The sequence below is a fragment of the Palaemon carinicauda genome, chromosome 30, assembly GCF_036898095.1.
Source record: "Palaemon carinicauda isolate YSFRI2023 chromosome 30, ASM3689809v2, whole genome shotgun sequence".
Classification (NCBI taxonomy): domain Eukaryota; kingdom Metazoa; phylum Arthropoda; class Malacostraca; order Decapoda; family Palaemonidae; genus Palaemon; species Palaemon carinicauda.
In genome coordinates this window covers 18,270,565-18,284,807 of record NC_090754.1, presented here as the reverse complement: position 1 = coordinate 18,284,807, position 14,243 = coordinate 18,270,565, and the positions used below count along the sequence as shown (strand labels likewise).

General features: G+C 40.4%; 1 protein-coding gene across 4 annotated transcripts in view; it reads right to left on the bottom strand.

Moving 5' to 3' along the window:
- The window catches only part of LOC137622910 (uncharacterized), a 133,069-nt gene that overhangs the window by 42,390 nt on the left and 76,436 nt on the right, over positions 1–14,243 (bottom strand). For 3 of the 4 annotated variants that reach the window (XM_068353462.1, XM_068353464.1, XM_068353465.1), the window contains exons 11-15: positions 12,758–12,916; positions 12,454–12,515; positions 12,059–12,271; positions 11,631–11,819; positions 8,210–8,324 (exon numbers count right to left, since the gene is read on the bottom strand). In XM_068353462.1, the coding sequence (XP_068209563.1) occupies positions 8,210–8,324; positions 11,631–11,819; positions 12,059–12,271; positions 12,454–12,515; positions 12,758–12,916 (738 nt within the window). The remainder of the gene's footprint in view (positions 1–8,209; positions 8,325–11,630; positions 11,820–12,058; positions 12,272–12,453; positions 12,516–12,757; positions 12,917–14,243) is intronic. The other variant, XM_068353463.1, reaches the window with a different exon arrangement.

The window sequence follows — 14,243 nt, the reverse complement described above, 5'->3', positions numbered from 1 at the left end:
TGCTGAGTTCAGACTGCCGGCCACTACCCTGACCGGCAAGACGCCGGCTGGACTAGTGCGCCGACAATTGTCGGCCGGCAAACCTCCGGCAACCGGCGGGCTGCTGGCCACCATCAAAGCCGGCAATGCGCCGGCTGAACTGTGCCCCAGGTGCTAGCCTTGCCGGCAACATGCCGGCTAGAACTACAGTATATGACTATACAGTAGCCAGTATATTTGCAGTATAGATCATACTGCAAACAGAAAACTATAGTATAAAGTATACAGTAGTTAAATTTCCAACATACTCTGTGCGTCCATGCGCAGTCTATTGTTGAGACCATACTATATAAGGAAAGGAAATTTCTTTCCATACACTGAAAGATGATCAGTTACAAATGACCCTCATTATTAAACCTTTGGGAAATCAGTTTCAAGTTACACCTATCTATCCTTACAGGGTAGAATTTTTCCATTGGGCCTACTGAATAAGATAACCCTAGGCTTTAATTTTGAGGAAGGTCACTCAGCAATTGGCTGGACAGGAAACACATGTATGTGTCTTTCCTAATTCATTCTTAGCTTGCCTATCCTAAGCTATATGCAATAAAATGCAAAATACTAATAATAAATATAGTTTATCAAGTGAGATGAACTACCATATATTCATTTTGTTTTCCTCTCTTTACAGGAGGACCACCTTAAGTGCGTGCGAGTCTTCTGCAACATCAGGAGCAAGGACTTCTGCGGCCACGAGGAGTGCAGGGCGCACTCCCTCTGTTCCATCACCAAGGGAACTCAAGTATTGGGACCCCCTGGTATGTAATGTATGCAAAGCCTTGGTTACTGAGGCCTTTGATAACCCCAAGACAACGGAGTCAAGAGAAGTCCTGGAAGAATATACCCGAGAACTCTTGAGCAAACGGGTGATAAGGAGCGCAAAGTCCATCAAAATCCAAGGAAGGCTGTTTTGTGTTCCCAAGAAGGACTCAGACAAACTTAGAGTCATTCTGGACTTGTCACCACCTAACAAGTTCATAGAAAACTACAAGTTCAGGATGCTGACCCTTCAACACATAAGGACACTGCTGCCAAAACGGGCGTACACAGTCTCCATAGACATGGCAGATGTTTATTGGCATATTCCAATCAATCGCCAACTCTCCTCCTACCTAGGATTCAGGCTACGGTAGAAGATATACCTCTTCAGAGCTAAGCCATTCGGACTAAACATAACCCCAAGGATCTTTACAAAGCTTGCAAATGCAGTCATTCAACAACTACGCCTAGAAGGTGTCCAGGTGGTAGCCTACCTGGACGATTGCCTGGTGTGGGCAGCATCCAAGACGGAATGCATGTAAGCATCCAAGAAAGTGATCCAGTTCCTGGAACATCTGGGATTCAAGATCAACGTCAAAAAGACTCGACTATCTCCAGCTCAGGAGTTTCAATGGCTTGGAATAAAATGGAACTTACAGTCACACCGCCTCTCCATTCCACCAAAGAAGAGGAGAGAGATAGCGGGATCTGTCAAGAGACTACTGAAATCCAACAGGATATCAAGACACCAACAGAAGAGAATTGCTGGGCTCCCTTCAGTTTGCATCAGTGACAGACCCCGTGCTAAGAACACAGTTAAAGGATGCATCAGAAATCTGGAGAAGATACGCATCAAACGCTCAAAGAGATCTAAGAAGACCGGTACCGACTCGACTAAGATCACTTCTCAAGCCATGGTCGAAGACAAAGAACCTGAAAAGGTCGGTGCCTCTGCAACCACCTGTACCTTCAGTCATCATCCACACGGACGCATCAAAGGAAGGATGGGGAGGTCACTCTCACTAACGGAAAGCCCAAGGGACTTGGTCCTCTCTATTCAAGACCTTCCACATCAACATTTTGGAGGCCATGGCAGCCTTTCTCACATTGAAGAAATTGTCCCCTCGCCAATCAGTTCACATAAGACTGATTCTGGACAGCGAGGTAATAGTGAGATGTTTGAATCGTCAAGGTTCGAGAACACCCCAAATCAAGCAAGTGATGTTGCCCATCTTCCGCTTGGTGGAAAAGAAGAGATGGCACTTATCAGCAGTTCACCTTCAAGGGTTCCGCAATAAGATGGCGGACGCTCTATCCAGGCTCACGCCGATAGAATTAGAATGGTCCCTAGAAGCATGATCATTCTCCTTCATCTTACGTCAAGTCCCAGAACTGCAGATCGACCTCTTTGCGACGAGCGACAACAAGAAGCTACAGTACCTCGTTATGTGGCCCCATACGAGGACCCTCTAGCGGAAGCGGTGGACGCCATGTCCCTCGACTGGAACAGAGGGACCAGGATTTACCTGTTCCTTCCAACCAACCTCCTGTTGAAGGTTCTCAACAAGCTGAGATCCTTTCAAGGAACAGCAGCCCTAGTGGCTCCCAAGTGGCCGACGAGCAATTGGTTCCCTCTAGTATTGGAATTGCAGCTGAGGCTGGTCCCTCTGCCAGACCCAGTTCTGACTCAACAAGTACAGAAGTCGACTGTCTTCGCTTCATCACAGAAAACCCAAATCCTTCATCTCATGATTTTCTCTCCTTAGCAATTAAGAAAAGGTTTGGGATCTCGAAAGACAGTATAGACTTCTTAGAAGAATATAAGTCTAAATCCACCAGAAGGCAATATGAGTCGTCTTGGAAGAAGTGGGCTGCTTTTGTCAAGGCAAGACGGCCAAAAGAGATCTCAACAGATTTCTGTTTATCCTTCTTTATTCACCTTCATGGACAAGGTTTAGCAGCCAACATGATAACAACGTGTAAATCTGCCTTGACTAGACCTTTGCTTTACGCCTTCCAAGTAGACTTATTCAATGAAATCTTTAACAAGATCCCTAAGGCCTGTGCTAGACTTAGGCCTGCAGCACCTCCAAAGCCCATCTCATGGTCCTTGGATAAGGTCCTACACTTTGCCTCAACAGTGAACAATGAGGACTGCTCTCTGAAAGATCTGACTCAAAAAGTTATATTCTTGTTTGCTCTAGCCTCGGGGGCCAGAGTTAGTGAAATACAGTAGTGGCCCTTTCTTGGGATGAGGGCCATATTCAGTTCACAGAAGCGGAAGAACTGAATCTCTCTCCTGAATCAACGTTTCTCGCCAAGAACGAGCTACCTACCAAAAGGTGGAGCCCCTGGAGAATCTGCCCTCTGAAGGAAAGTGTCTTGCTGTGTCCAGTAGAGTGTCTAAAGGTCTATCTTTGCAGAACTTCAGACTTCAGGGGAAGACAGCTCTTTAAAGGAGAAACATCGGGCTCAAACTTATCCCTAGAACAACTAAGGGCGAAGCTCACCTACTTCATTCACAGAGCAGATCCTGACAGTACACCCGCAGGTCACGATCCTAGAAAAATTGCTTCATCATTGAACTTCTTCCAATACATGGATTTCGAGCGTCTTTGCTCGTATACTGGATGGAAGTCATCCAGAGTGTTTTTTAAACACTACGCGAAGCAAGTGCAAGAGTTGAAAAGGTATGTGGTGGCGGCAGGTAGTGTACTAAAACCTGTCGCTTAGCGCTGCGAGGAACAGTGAATTGATTGGGACTATCATGTATAGGGTGTACGTGTTGACACCTTAGAGTGCAACATGTAAAGTGAAGTGTCACCAGGGTGACACTATAGACTGTTCCAGTTATTAAAGGTGAAGAAACAGATTTAACACTTGTGCCATGTGTTTTTTTACACAGTGTGAAAAGACAGTCATTCACAGAAATGCATATTAGAAAATTTATTAAATTTTCAGTTTGGTGGCATTAATTATCATTTCCTTTCAGGTGAAACAAGTACTTCTGGTCTTGTCTGCATTTTTATGTTTCTTTGTATTCACTAACATTTTTAGTGTTACTATATAATGTATGTTGAATTATTATTTATTGATTACCAATAAATAATTGATTGGTATTTGCGTCTTATTTCACCCCAAATTTAAATAAAGATATGTGTGAGCATTATTTATTCATTCCTTTATAATCTGCATATTGACATGAGAACAATTGAAATAACTTTGTTCTTACATGAATACAACCTTTTTCTGCCTATGCATACTTTGTTCCTATACAGATACAAACTTGTCTGTAGTTGCATACAGCTAAGCCTGTATACCTTGGATGCTATGGTGGCTAATGTAAACCTTTGTTCGTATTGAGAATACTGTACAAACTTTGACTGGTTTTGTATACAGTGAGACCTGTATGGTTTTTTTGCTAGGTTTGTTCATATGGGATATGCAAACCTCGATACTTTTCCCGAGTCTGGTATGACTCTTCCCTGCAAGGGGCAGGAAGCACTAACATAGTTCATAATTAGAAGTAATGACGTATAACGGTAACGTCATATGTCTCTAAGGTCTGAGCAACCAAGGAAATATTGTCTTGAGGTTAAGGCACATTTGGAAATCCAAAAATACATTAATGCTCTGGTAACCTTCCATCAGGACGACATGGCCTGAGCCCAAAAAACGGATTTTGAGCGAAGCGAAAAATCTAATTTTGGGTGAGATAGCCATGTCGTCCTGATGGACCCGTCCTCCTTTCTATGAAAAGCCCTTGGCAGGATCCCTCCCGAAACTACTGTATCTGTAGCTTCTTGCTCAATGCTACATGGAATAAACATGGCGACGATGATGGCGCCATCTAGATACTCAGATAGTAACGGAGGAAGGGTACCTTGATAACGGCTCCCCTTCTATTTTTGCCACTTTCCCCCTCGAAGCGAAAACGCTATTCGGGATGAAGATTGCTATGTGTCGTATCAAAATATACGTCCCGATATTATGCTATATCCTTAAAGGAAACTTTAAGGATATTCGTGCCAGGAGTTAGAATTCTGGAGACCTTATGGTAAATTCTCTGGAAATATCACTGTAGTCAAATATACCCAAGGAAGCTACTTAAAGGTACCTTCCATCAGGACAACATGGCTATCTCACCCAAAAACAGATTCGCTCAAAACAAAATCCGTTATATATATATATATATATACATACAGTGATACCTCGGTAGTCGAACGACTCTATACTCGAACAATTCGGAGTTCGACCAAAATTTTCGAGAAATTTTTGCTGCGGTGCTCGACCAAAAATTCGGTACTCGACCAGCCGAACACGTGACGACCGCATGGGCTTTGTGATGATCGCGCCATCTCGGCCACTCTCGCTTGTTCGGGAAGCATCAGTTCTCTCGAGAGCGTCACTCAGACAACGCGCGATCAGCATTCGTTGTGATTTAGTGATTTTCAGTGCTTTTAATTGCTTTTTTAGCTTTCATAATGAGTCCCAAGAAAGTAATGAGTGTTAAGGGGAAGGAGAAGAGGAAAACAGTGCGAACAACGATCGAGTTGAAGAAGGAAATTATAGCGAAATATGAGAATGGTGTACGAGTGTCCGATTTAGCGGTAGAATACGGAATGGCGAAGTCGACCATTTCTACGTTTTTAAAGCATAAAGAAATGATTAAGAAGGCGAATGTTGCAACGGGAGTTACGGCGGTAACTAAGCAAAGGCCACAAGTGATTGAGGAGATGGAAAAGTTGCTTTTAATATTTATTAAAGAAAAACAGTTGGCCGGGGAAAGTGTTAGTGAAGCGTTCATTTGTGAAAAAGCGTTGCATATCTATGAAGAATTAGTGAAGAAAAGTCCGAGTACCAGTGAAAGTGATTCATTTACATTTAAAGCGAGCAGGGGTTGGTTTGAAAAGTTTCGTAATAGAACAGGTATTCATCGTGTTACTAGGCATGGGGAGGCAGCTAGTTCGGATCAAATTGCAGCCGATAAATACGTGGGGGAATTCGATCGGTACATAAATGAACAAAATTTGATCGCACAACAAGTCTTTAATTGTGATGAGACTGGGTTATTTTGGAAGAAAATGCCAGCCAATACGTACATTACCAAGGACGAGACGAAGATGCCAGGTCACAAGCCAATGAAAGATAGGCTAACATTGTTGCTGTGTGCAAATGCAAGTGGCGATTGCAAGATCAAACCCTTGTTAGTGTACCACTCGGACAACCCCCGGGTGTTCAAACGAAATAATATTTGTAAAAGTGCACTACCAGTTATGTGGCGCTCGAACACTAAATCTTGGGTCACAAGACAATTCTTTACTGAGTGGATAAACGAAGTGTTTGCCCCCCAGGTTAAGGCTTACCTCATTGAAAAGAGCTTGCCAATGAAATGTCTTCTGGTTATGGACAATGCTCCTGCACATCCTCCAGGTCTCGAGGATGACTTGAAAGAAGAATACAGCTTTATCAAAATCAAATTCTTGCCCCCCAATACTACTCCCATACTCCAGCCCATGGACCAACAGGTCATTTCAAACTTCAAAAACTCTATACCAAGGCCCTTTTCAGAAAGTGTTTTGAAGTGACCAGTGACACGAAGTTGACCCTAAAGGAATTCTGGAAGGAACACTTCAGCATCCTCAACTCTGTTAACATGATTGACCAAGCTTGGCGAGGTGTGACCTATAGGACATTGAACTCTGCCTGGCGTAAGCTGTGGCCATCATGTGTCACAGAGAGGGAGTTTGAAGGTTTCCAACCAGAGGCGGGTCCAAGCACTGCTACCCCTGTAATTTCTGATGACACTGATGTCGTTGAGGAAATTGTTGTCATGGGCAGGAGTTTGGGGCTTGAGGTCGACAAGGATGATATTGATGAGCTTGTAGAAAGCCATTCTACCGAGTTGACTGTGGAGGAATTGTTGCACCTGCAACAACAACAGCAGCAGGATCTGATTGTGGAGCAGGAATCTTCAGAAGAGGATGAGGTAAGGGAGGATGTTCCAAGTTCTCTCATCAATGAAATTTGTTCCAAGTGGGCAGATGTGCAGGCTTTTGCTGAAAAATACCACCCAGAAATTGCAGTAGCAAACCGGGCAGTGCATATGTTTAATGATAGTGTCATGTATCATTTTCGAAGAATACTGCAGAGGAGGAAGAAACAATTAACAATAGACCAGTTTTTCACAAAAGAAAAGAAAGCTGCTACATCAAAGCCTGTTTCTCCTCCAAAGAAGAGACAAAGACGAGAAGAAACCCCTGAAATAGATCTGCCCACCCTTTCATTGGAGAGAGAAACAACTCCTGAAGGAGAACTACCCCGCCACATCATGGAAGGGGACTCTCCTTCCAAGCAGTAACCTCCCCCTTCCATCCTCTCCACATCCATCCCTGTATGCCATCGAACCGCTGCTCAAAGGTATGTTCACTACAGTACAGAAAATGGTTTAAAATTGTTTTATTTTAGTACAGTAAATGGTTTAAAATTGTTTTATAGGATTTTCTGACCAATTTCATACACATTTAGATAATTATTGTTGTTTAGGTACACGTTTTATTAATATTTTGGGCCTGTTCGAGTGCTTGGGAACGGAATAGAATATATACCATTATTTCTTATGGGGAAAAAAAATTCGGTACTCGAACAAATCGGAGGTCGAACACGGATCTCGAACGGATTATGGTCGAGTACCGAGGTATCACTGTATATATATATATATATATATATATATATATATATATATATATATATATATATATATATATATATATATATATATATATATATATATATACTCTCTGGTTACGGTTCATTTTCCCTTTGCCTACACATACACCGAATAGTCTGGCCTATTCTTTACACATTCTACTCTGACCTCATACACCTAATAACGCTGAGATTACTAAACTATTCTTCTATCAAGGGGTCAACTACTGCTGTGTAATTGTTCAGTGGCCACTTTCCTTTTGGCAAGGGTAGAAGAGACTCTTTAGCTATGGTAAATAGCTCTTCTAGGAGAACACTCCAAAATCAAACCATTGTTCTCTAGTCTTGGGTAGTGCCACAGCCTCTGTACCATGGTCTTCCACTGTCTTGGGTTAGAGTTCTCTAGCTTGAGGGTACAGTGGGGCACACTATTCTGTCATTTCTTTTCCACTTGTTTTGTTAAAATTTTTATAGTTTATTTAGAAAATATTTATTTTAATGTTGTTACTTTAACTAAAATATTTTATTTTTCCTGTTTCCTTTCCTCAATGGGCTATTTTCCCTATTAGGGCCCCCAGGCTTATAGCATCCTCATTTTCCAAATAGGGTTTTAACTTAGCAAGAAGTAATAATAATAATAATAATAACAATAATAATAATAATAATACATATACGTATATGTATGTATGCATGTTTACATTACCTCTTATTGCAGACGCCAACCTCTGGATTAGCTTACTTCTTTCCTTACGATGTAACACCTCTAACCTGTTTAGGTGCAATGACTGCTGCAGCAAACTCTGGGCAGTCTCTGATGCCTTAAAAGGAAAGGGTACTGCATCAGTGGCATATTGGAAAGCTACATATGACAATAACAGTGATGCATACATTAAAGAATGGTAAAATAATATTTTGAGTGGTGTAACTGTTATATGTTTAGTCTGTATTGAAAAAACATGACATCATCTTGACTTGACTACTAATTAACTTTTCCCAAAAATTCTGCCATTAAATGACTAATTTTTGCATTAAAATTTAATTTTTCAGTGATAATGATAAATTTCACGCAGACTCATTAATTTTAGATAATCTATTAAAAGCTGTAACTTTACCTCTAGCTACTTTGATATTTGTTCAATACAAACCATCAATCACAAGTTGCCTTTATCCATTGTGAATGGAGTCCAGTTGCACCATATAAAGTCAATAAGATTGCTCTCTCTAAAGCTTGACTAATCTCATTAATTAATGGTCTGCACTTTTCATTTACCTTATTTCGCAATTCGATTCCACCTGATAACAATGCTATAACACCTTTTCCAGTTCTCTACATCAATATACTTCTAGACACACTCAAATACTACACTTCCTTCGCCTATATCCTTCTTACTTGACTCCTCCCCTCAGGTTTTCCTTAAAACACAGGTTGGAGAAGAAACCTAATGGAATTGCTCAGATGTATTCTCCCAGGGACTGTTGGTTACAGCTCGTTAAATTACAAAAGATTTGGATTAGATTTATGAAATTAGTCTATATAGCCAGGGGCTAGGGACTGTAAGGCCATTCATCGTGGGTGGGTTCCCATAGTTCCCATGGAATTGATATTCATCATTTACATTATATTATGGATGATGATGTAGCATTCATCTTTTCAGAGAACTTTCACCAGATCACCTTCATACGCCTTAGGATCATAACAGCAGGCTTGCTTGACTATAGAAAGGTCCTTTTCACCCTTTGTATCCTCTATCATTCCTGCTTTTAATTTATTTAATCACTTTCATAATCAATGCATATAAAACTTACAACAATAATATCAATATGCGAGGTGCAATGGTCAAGGTCGTAAGCAATTGCCTATCAAGGTTCTAAAAATTTTGTAGATTTTCTGTCAAGCCTGTATTTTTTTTTCAAATGGATTCTTGTATGAATGTAATACCCCACCTTACGTAGGTAATTGGTTCCAAGGGAGGTTACTCAAGTAAGAAACAACTCAAGTCGAATTTGCTTGTCACTAGGCTAAATCACAAAAAACCATTCCCTGTTCCGTATTTTATTTATAAATGCAATTTGAATAATATATGGTCAATAAGAATCTAATCAAGCTAACAAACAAATGAATTTCAGTTTTTAATGTAGTAACGAAAAAAATATAATTTTACGAATAAATCATATGTACATCAATACATGTAAATGTAGTTAAAGTATTAACAATTTAGCACGTTTACAGTACATCACAGGCTCTTTATTTGTGAACGTGGTTGGCTCTAATGTAGTAAAACATAGAAATATTTTGTAACGCTATATAAATAACTAAGTTATTAACATTATTTTACCATAGTACAAAACAAAACTTAAGTCGTTACCAATATTTACATTCAATATCTTTGTTTACATCACAAATGTAAATGGCTGCGGATCGTCAGCGTCAACCGCTGATTCATCTGTTGTTGTTGTTCGATAAGCATTTTAATAAAAAAACTGGTCGTGAGTTTATTGAACTGTGCTCTTCTTTTCTTCCGGGATTATGTGATAGGGAGCAAAATCATAAAGGAAGGCCAAGGTTTGGGTGGATGGATGGAGTGAAGGAAGCTCTGGGTGATAGGAGGATAGATGTGAGAGAGGCAAGAGAGCGTGCTAGAAATAGGAATGAATGGCGAGCGATTGTGACGCAGTTCCGGTAGGCCCTGCTGCTGCCTCCGATGCCTTAGATGACCGCGGAGGTAGCAGCAGTAGGGGATTCAGCATTATGAAGCTTCATCTGTGGTGAAAAATGTGGGAGGGTGGGCTGTGACACCCTAGCAGTACCAGCTGAACTCGGTTGAGTCCCTTGTTAGGCTGGGAGGAACGTAGAGAGTAGAGGTCCCCTTTTTGTTTTTGTTTCTTGTTGATGTCGGCTACCCCCCAAAATTGGGGGAAGTGCCATGGTATATGTACAGTATGTATGTATAATCGTAATATAGCCGTGACCCTGAAAAAAGTGGACAACAAAACCAAAATAAAAACAATTGTTAATGGCTGATGTTAAAATACATCTTGAATTGAAAATAGTAAAGTAGTAAGGTAATAGGTTGGCCAGGGCACCAGCCGCCTGTTGAAATACTACCACTAGAGTGTTATTGGATCCTTTTGACTGGCCAGACAGTAATGCATTGGACTCCTCTCTCTGGTTACATCAACTGAAATACATGCCCAACAGGCGGAAGAAGAGGCTGCAGCAGTTTTTCCCCACATAGGATCGTCCGACAAGACAGACCCTGCTTGCACCAGGGCTCCGTCCCCCGAACACACTCCCGTCCCTCCCTCAGGTCCCCCACTTGCCAGGATCGAGGATACAATCCCACTATCAGGTAAAGCAGACTCCTGGGGAAGGGCCACAGGCCTCTTCCCCGCAACTGACTTACCTCGCCCCCTACTCTGGGTAGGGGAAGGCGGCAGAGAGAGACTGTCCGAAGAAACGCCGGGCGAAGCAAGAGGCAAAGAGACGCTCGGTTTCCTAGGCAATCTCCTAGAGAACTTCTTTTTCTTGGTGCCGTAACGCACCCACTGCACCTGGTTCCAGGACTCGCACTCCGGACACGTGGCTGTAGGGGAACACACACTGCCCCTACACGAAGAACACAAGGAGTGCGGGTCAACTTCAGGCTGTGAGAGGAAGGCGCTACACGATTTTCTGGCCATAGGCCCAGGGCAACGACAGGGATGCTCCATAACGCACTAGTAAGGCACCGCAAGACACAGGGACACAAGAGGGAAAAGAATAAGGAAGAGCACAAAGAGACCACGTGGGAACCGCGTGGGACACAAAGGGGGTCGGGGACACATATGGTCGCACTGGGTAAGAGAGAGAGTTGGGATGTTATCCGCGACGCGACCAGAAACTTACTGGAGATCGAGACCTGAGCAAGCATGCTCTCTGACCCCAGGTCGTCTCGTGGCGCGTATCACTCCGTCAGAGGTTACCCCCCATAGAAAATGGGAGTAGGGTAAACTACACAAAATTCTGGTCGGTTGGGAGGAGATCCCAGGTACTCCAAAGAAAGTAGTTCGAGGTAAGTACTCCGTGTTGGAACAAATATGCATTTAGTGTGCACTGCCTAATACTACAAAGATACCAGACTAACCTTTTTCAGAATCGAAACCTTTGGGTGAGATTTATAGTAATTAATGGATGTCCCTTTCTCACACAGACTAATTGCTGAACCAAGGTTAAGAAACAGAACTCGCAAGGCTTTTCTTCTCATTCTCTCTAGTTCATTGTGGACCAAAGTACTTCTTTCTTCTAAACCCTCTATATCAACAATTTTTTGTTCCTGCAATAAAAATAGACAAATGGAAATTGTAAAAGTGACAATGCAAATTTAAGAGGGTAAAATTTCAGTGAATAAGATTTTAACTCAAGTTATTCGACTATGGTTATGTTTGCCACATATATAATGCCTATTACAGCAAGAGAATGTCGGTAGTTATGATAAATAAATTTGAACAAGAGCTTTTGTCTGTTCAATTATAACTAGCTTCTATTCATTAACATGCACACAATTTAACATACCCTTCTCTGAAGCTTTTGAACTGGGGCTCCTAGCCAATTTGTTTTCTGTTTCAGACTGGATCCCACCCCTGATGGTCCTGGATGATTTTCATCACCTGCCACATGGGAATCATGGAGTTCTGGCAATTTCACCTGAGCCAACTGAAGTGGAACCCGTTGGCGAGTCTCGCCCTCCTTTGGTTTAGCAGGGAAAAGGGTGCTGCTTTTTCTCATCTATAACATAAAATGGTTAATAATGATAATAATGTTAAAAGCGGTAAACTAAAAGTAACAAAAACTAAATGCAATATATCCAGATTACAAAAGATTTTTTTGCACAGAACTGGTAACATTATCTTAGTTGGAAACCAAAATGCTAAATTGGTAAAGGTACAACCAAGTAAAGTGTAGTATACCTGGGGTATTGATTCCTGGTTTTTCTTTCGGGAAAGAGGACAAGGTCGATCAAAATCTCCAACTGAAATAAACATCAAGATGCTAGTAAACTGTACCTCTTTCATCTCTACAATGCATAAAACTTACCATCCTACAATGTAAATAAAATTAGGATACACCTTAAAATCAAAGGCAAAAGCAACTTAGAAATAAAACTAAAAGAAAGGACAAAAATATTTCTCTAAGGTTAAAAAAAATTATATAAAAATATTTTACTGATGAAACAGCTTCTTTAAAGATTCGATAAAAAGCAAGATCTCATACCTTTCTTTCTTTTCTTGAAACTATTATCATGAGACCCAGAAAATTTTATTCTTTCAGCAGGTGTAGCAGGGGAAGGAGCAGGAATTTTTTGAGGAACATCAGAGCAGGAAGGTGGCACATACTCTATACCATCAGGATTAGTGGACTTTGTAGGCTTGTCTAAAGAAATCAAGGGTAATTTTTATATTTAAAATGATATTCAATACAAGCTTAAATACAGCTAAGAGTAGACTTTCCCTGAATACTACAGTAAATTAAGAAATTGATTAATTTGTAAAAAAAAAAAAAAAAAAAAAATCCCAAATCAGAAATATTATTTATCTTTATAGAAATGCTATAAAAAGTCAACATTAATAGGTCAACATGTGCCTGACAGGGATTTTGTCACAGCCGGAGGGTTAATGTTCATATATACATATACTTATTGTAATATGATGAGTTCTACAAGCCCAGTACTGTAGATTGAATTTCCAAAACCAAATTCTATTTAGGATTGATCGTGTATTTCAATTACCAAAGATGAAAAAAGATGGTAGAATATATCAATCCTCCATTTCATCACATTAAGGAGTGACTATGACTTCTGAGGTTAACTAAATGATAATAACCATTATAGTGAAAACAATAGCTCTATAGCAGTAATTTAGACACATGCAAACAGCCTCTATAAAATCAAAATAATGACTAGCTTACCATTGGGAAATATATTACCTGAACACACTCGCACTCTCACTCTCACTCTGTGTGTGTGTGTGTGGGGGGGGGGGGGATTTGGAAGTATTGTTAACATTAAAACCATACCTGAGCTAGTTCCTTCACTAAAAAAAAACCTTCACTGCAAAATTTACAGCAAGATGGATGTTGATTTTCAACATTTTAAATCTAAAAACCATTACATTTTTGTTTTATAATGAATATTTAGTATCAAAAAAAAGATATGCAATAACAGAAAGGAAATAACAAAAGTGCCCAGGCTAATTAAACTAAACTGAAGACATTTGTTCTCGGGTATTAAATTTTCTAGGTTGCTTAGCTGCATTCCCCTCATTGCCAATATAGTAGTACTCAATACCAGATATGTTTTACAAAATAAATTTAAAACAAAGAAATTTGTCAAAAAATAGCATGCTTCAAGTCCATAAAATTCAAAATGTCAGCCCAACACAATATAAATAAAATAACATGATTGCTTACTAGTAACCCTCACTTTATTTTGAATATGTTATAAATCCAATTAGTTTTCACAATTGAATACTTTATTGTAATAATACATGTAACTATGAAATCTGTGTTTTTCATGCAGGAAAAATTTTCGCTTATTTCACGCAAGATACTTTCCGCGAATTTAAGTCTACGCCATTTGGCTATAAAAGTAACGTCCGAGAATTGGGGATATCATTTTGCCTCACACTTATTATGTTTTAACCAAATAATCAACCTCATTCGCCTTAACTCATAATGCTTTTATTTACTAATTATTATTCCT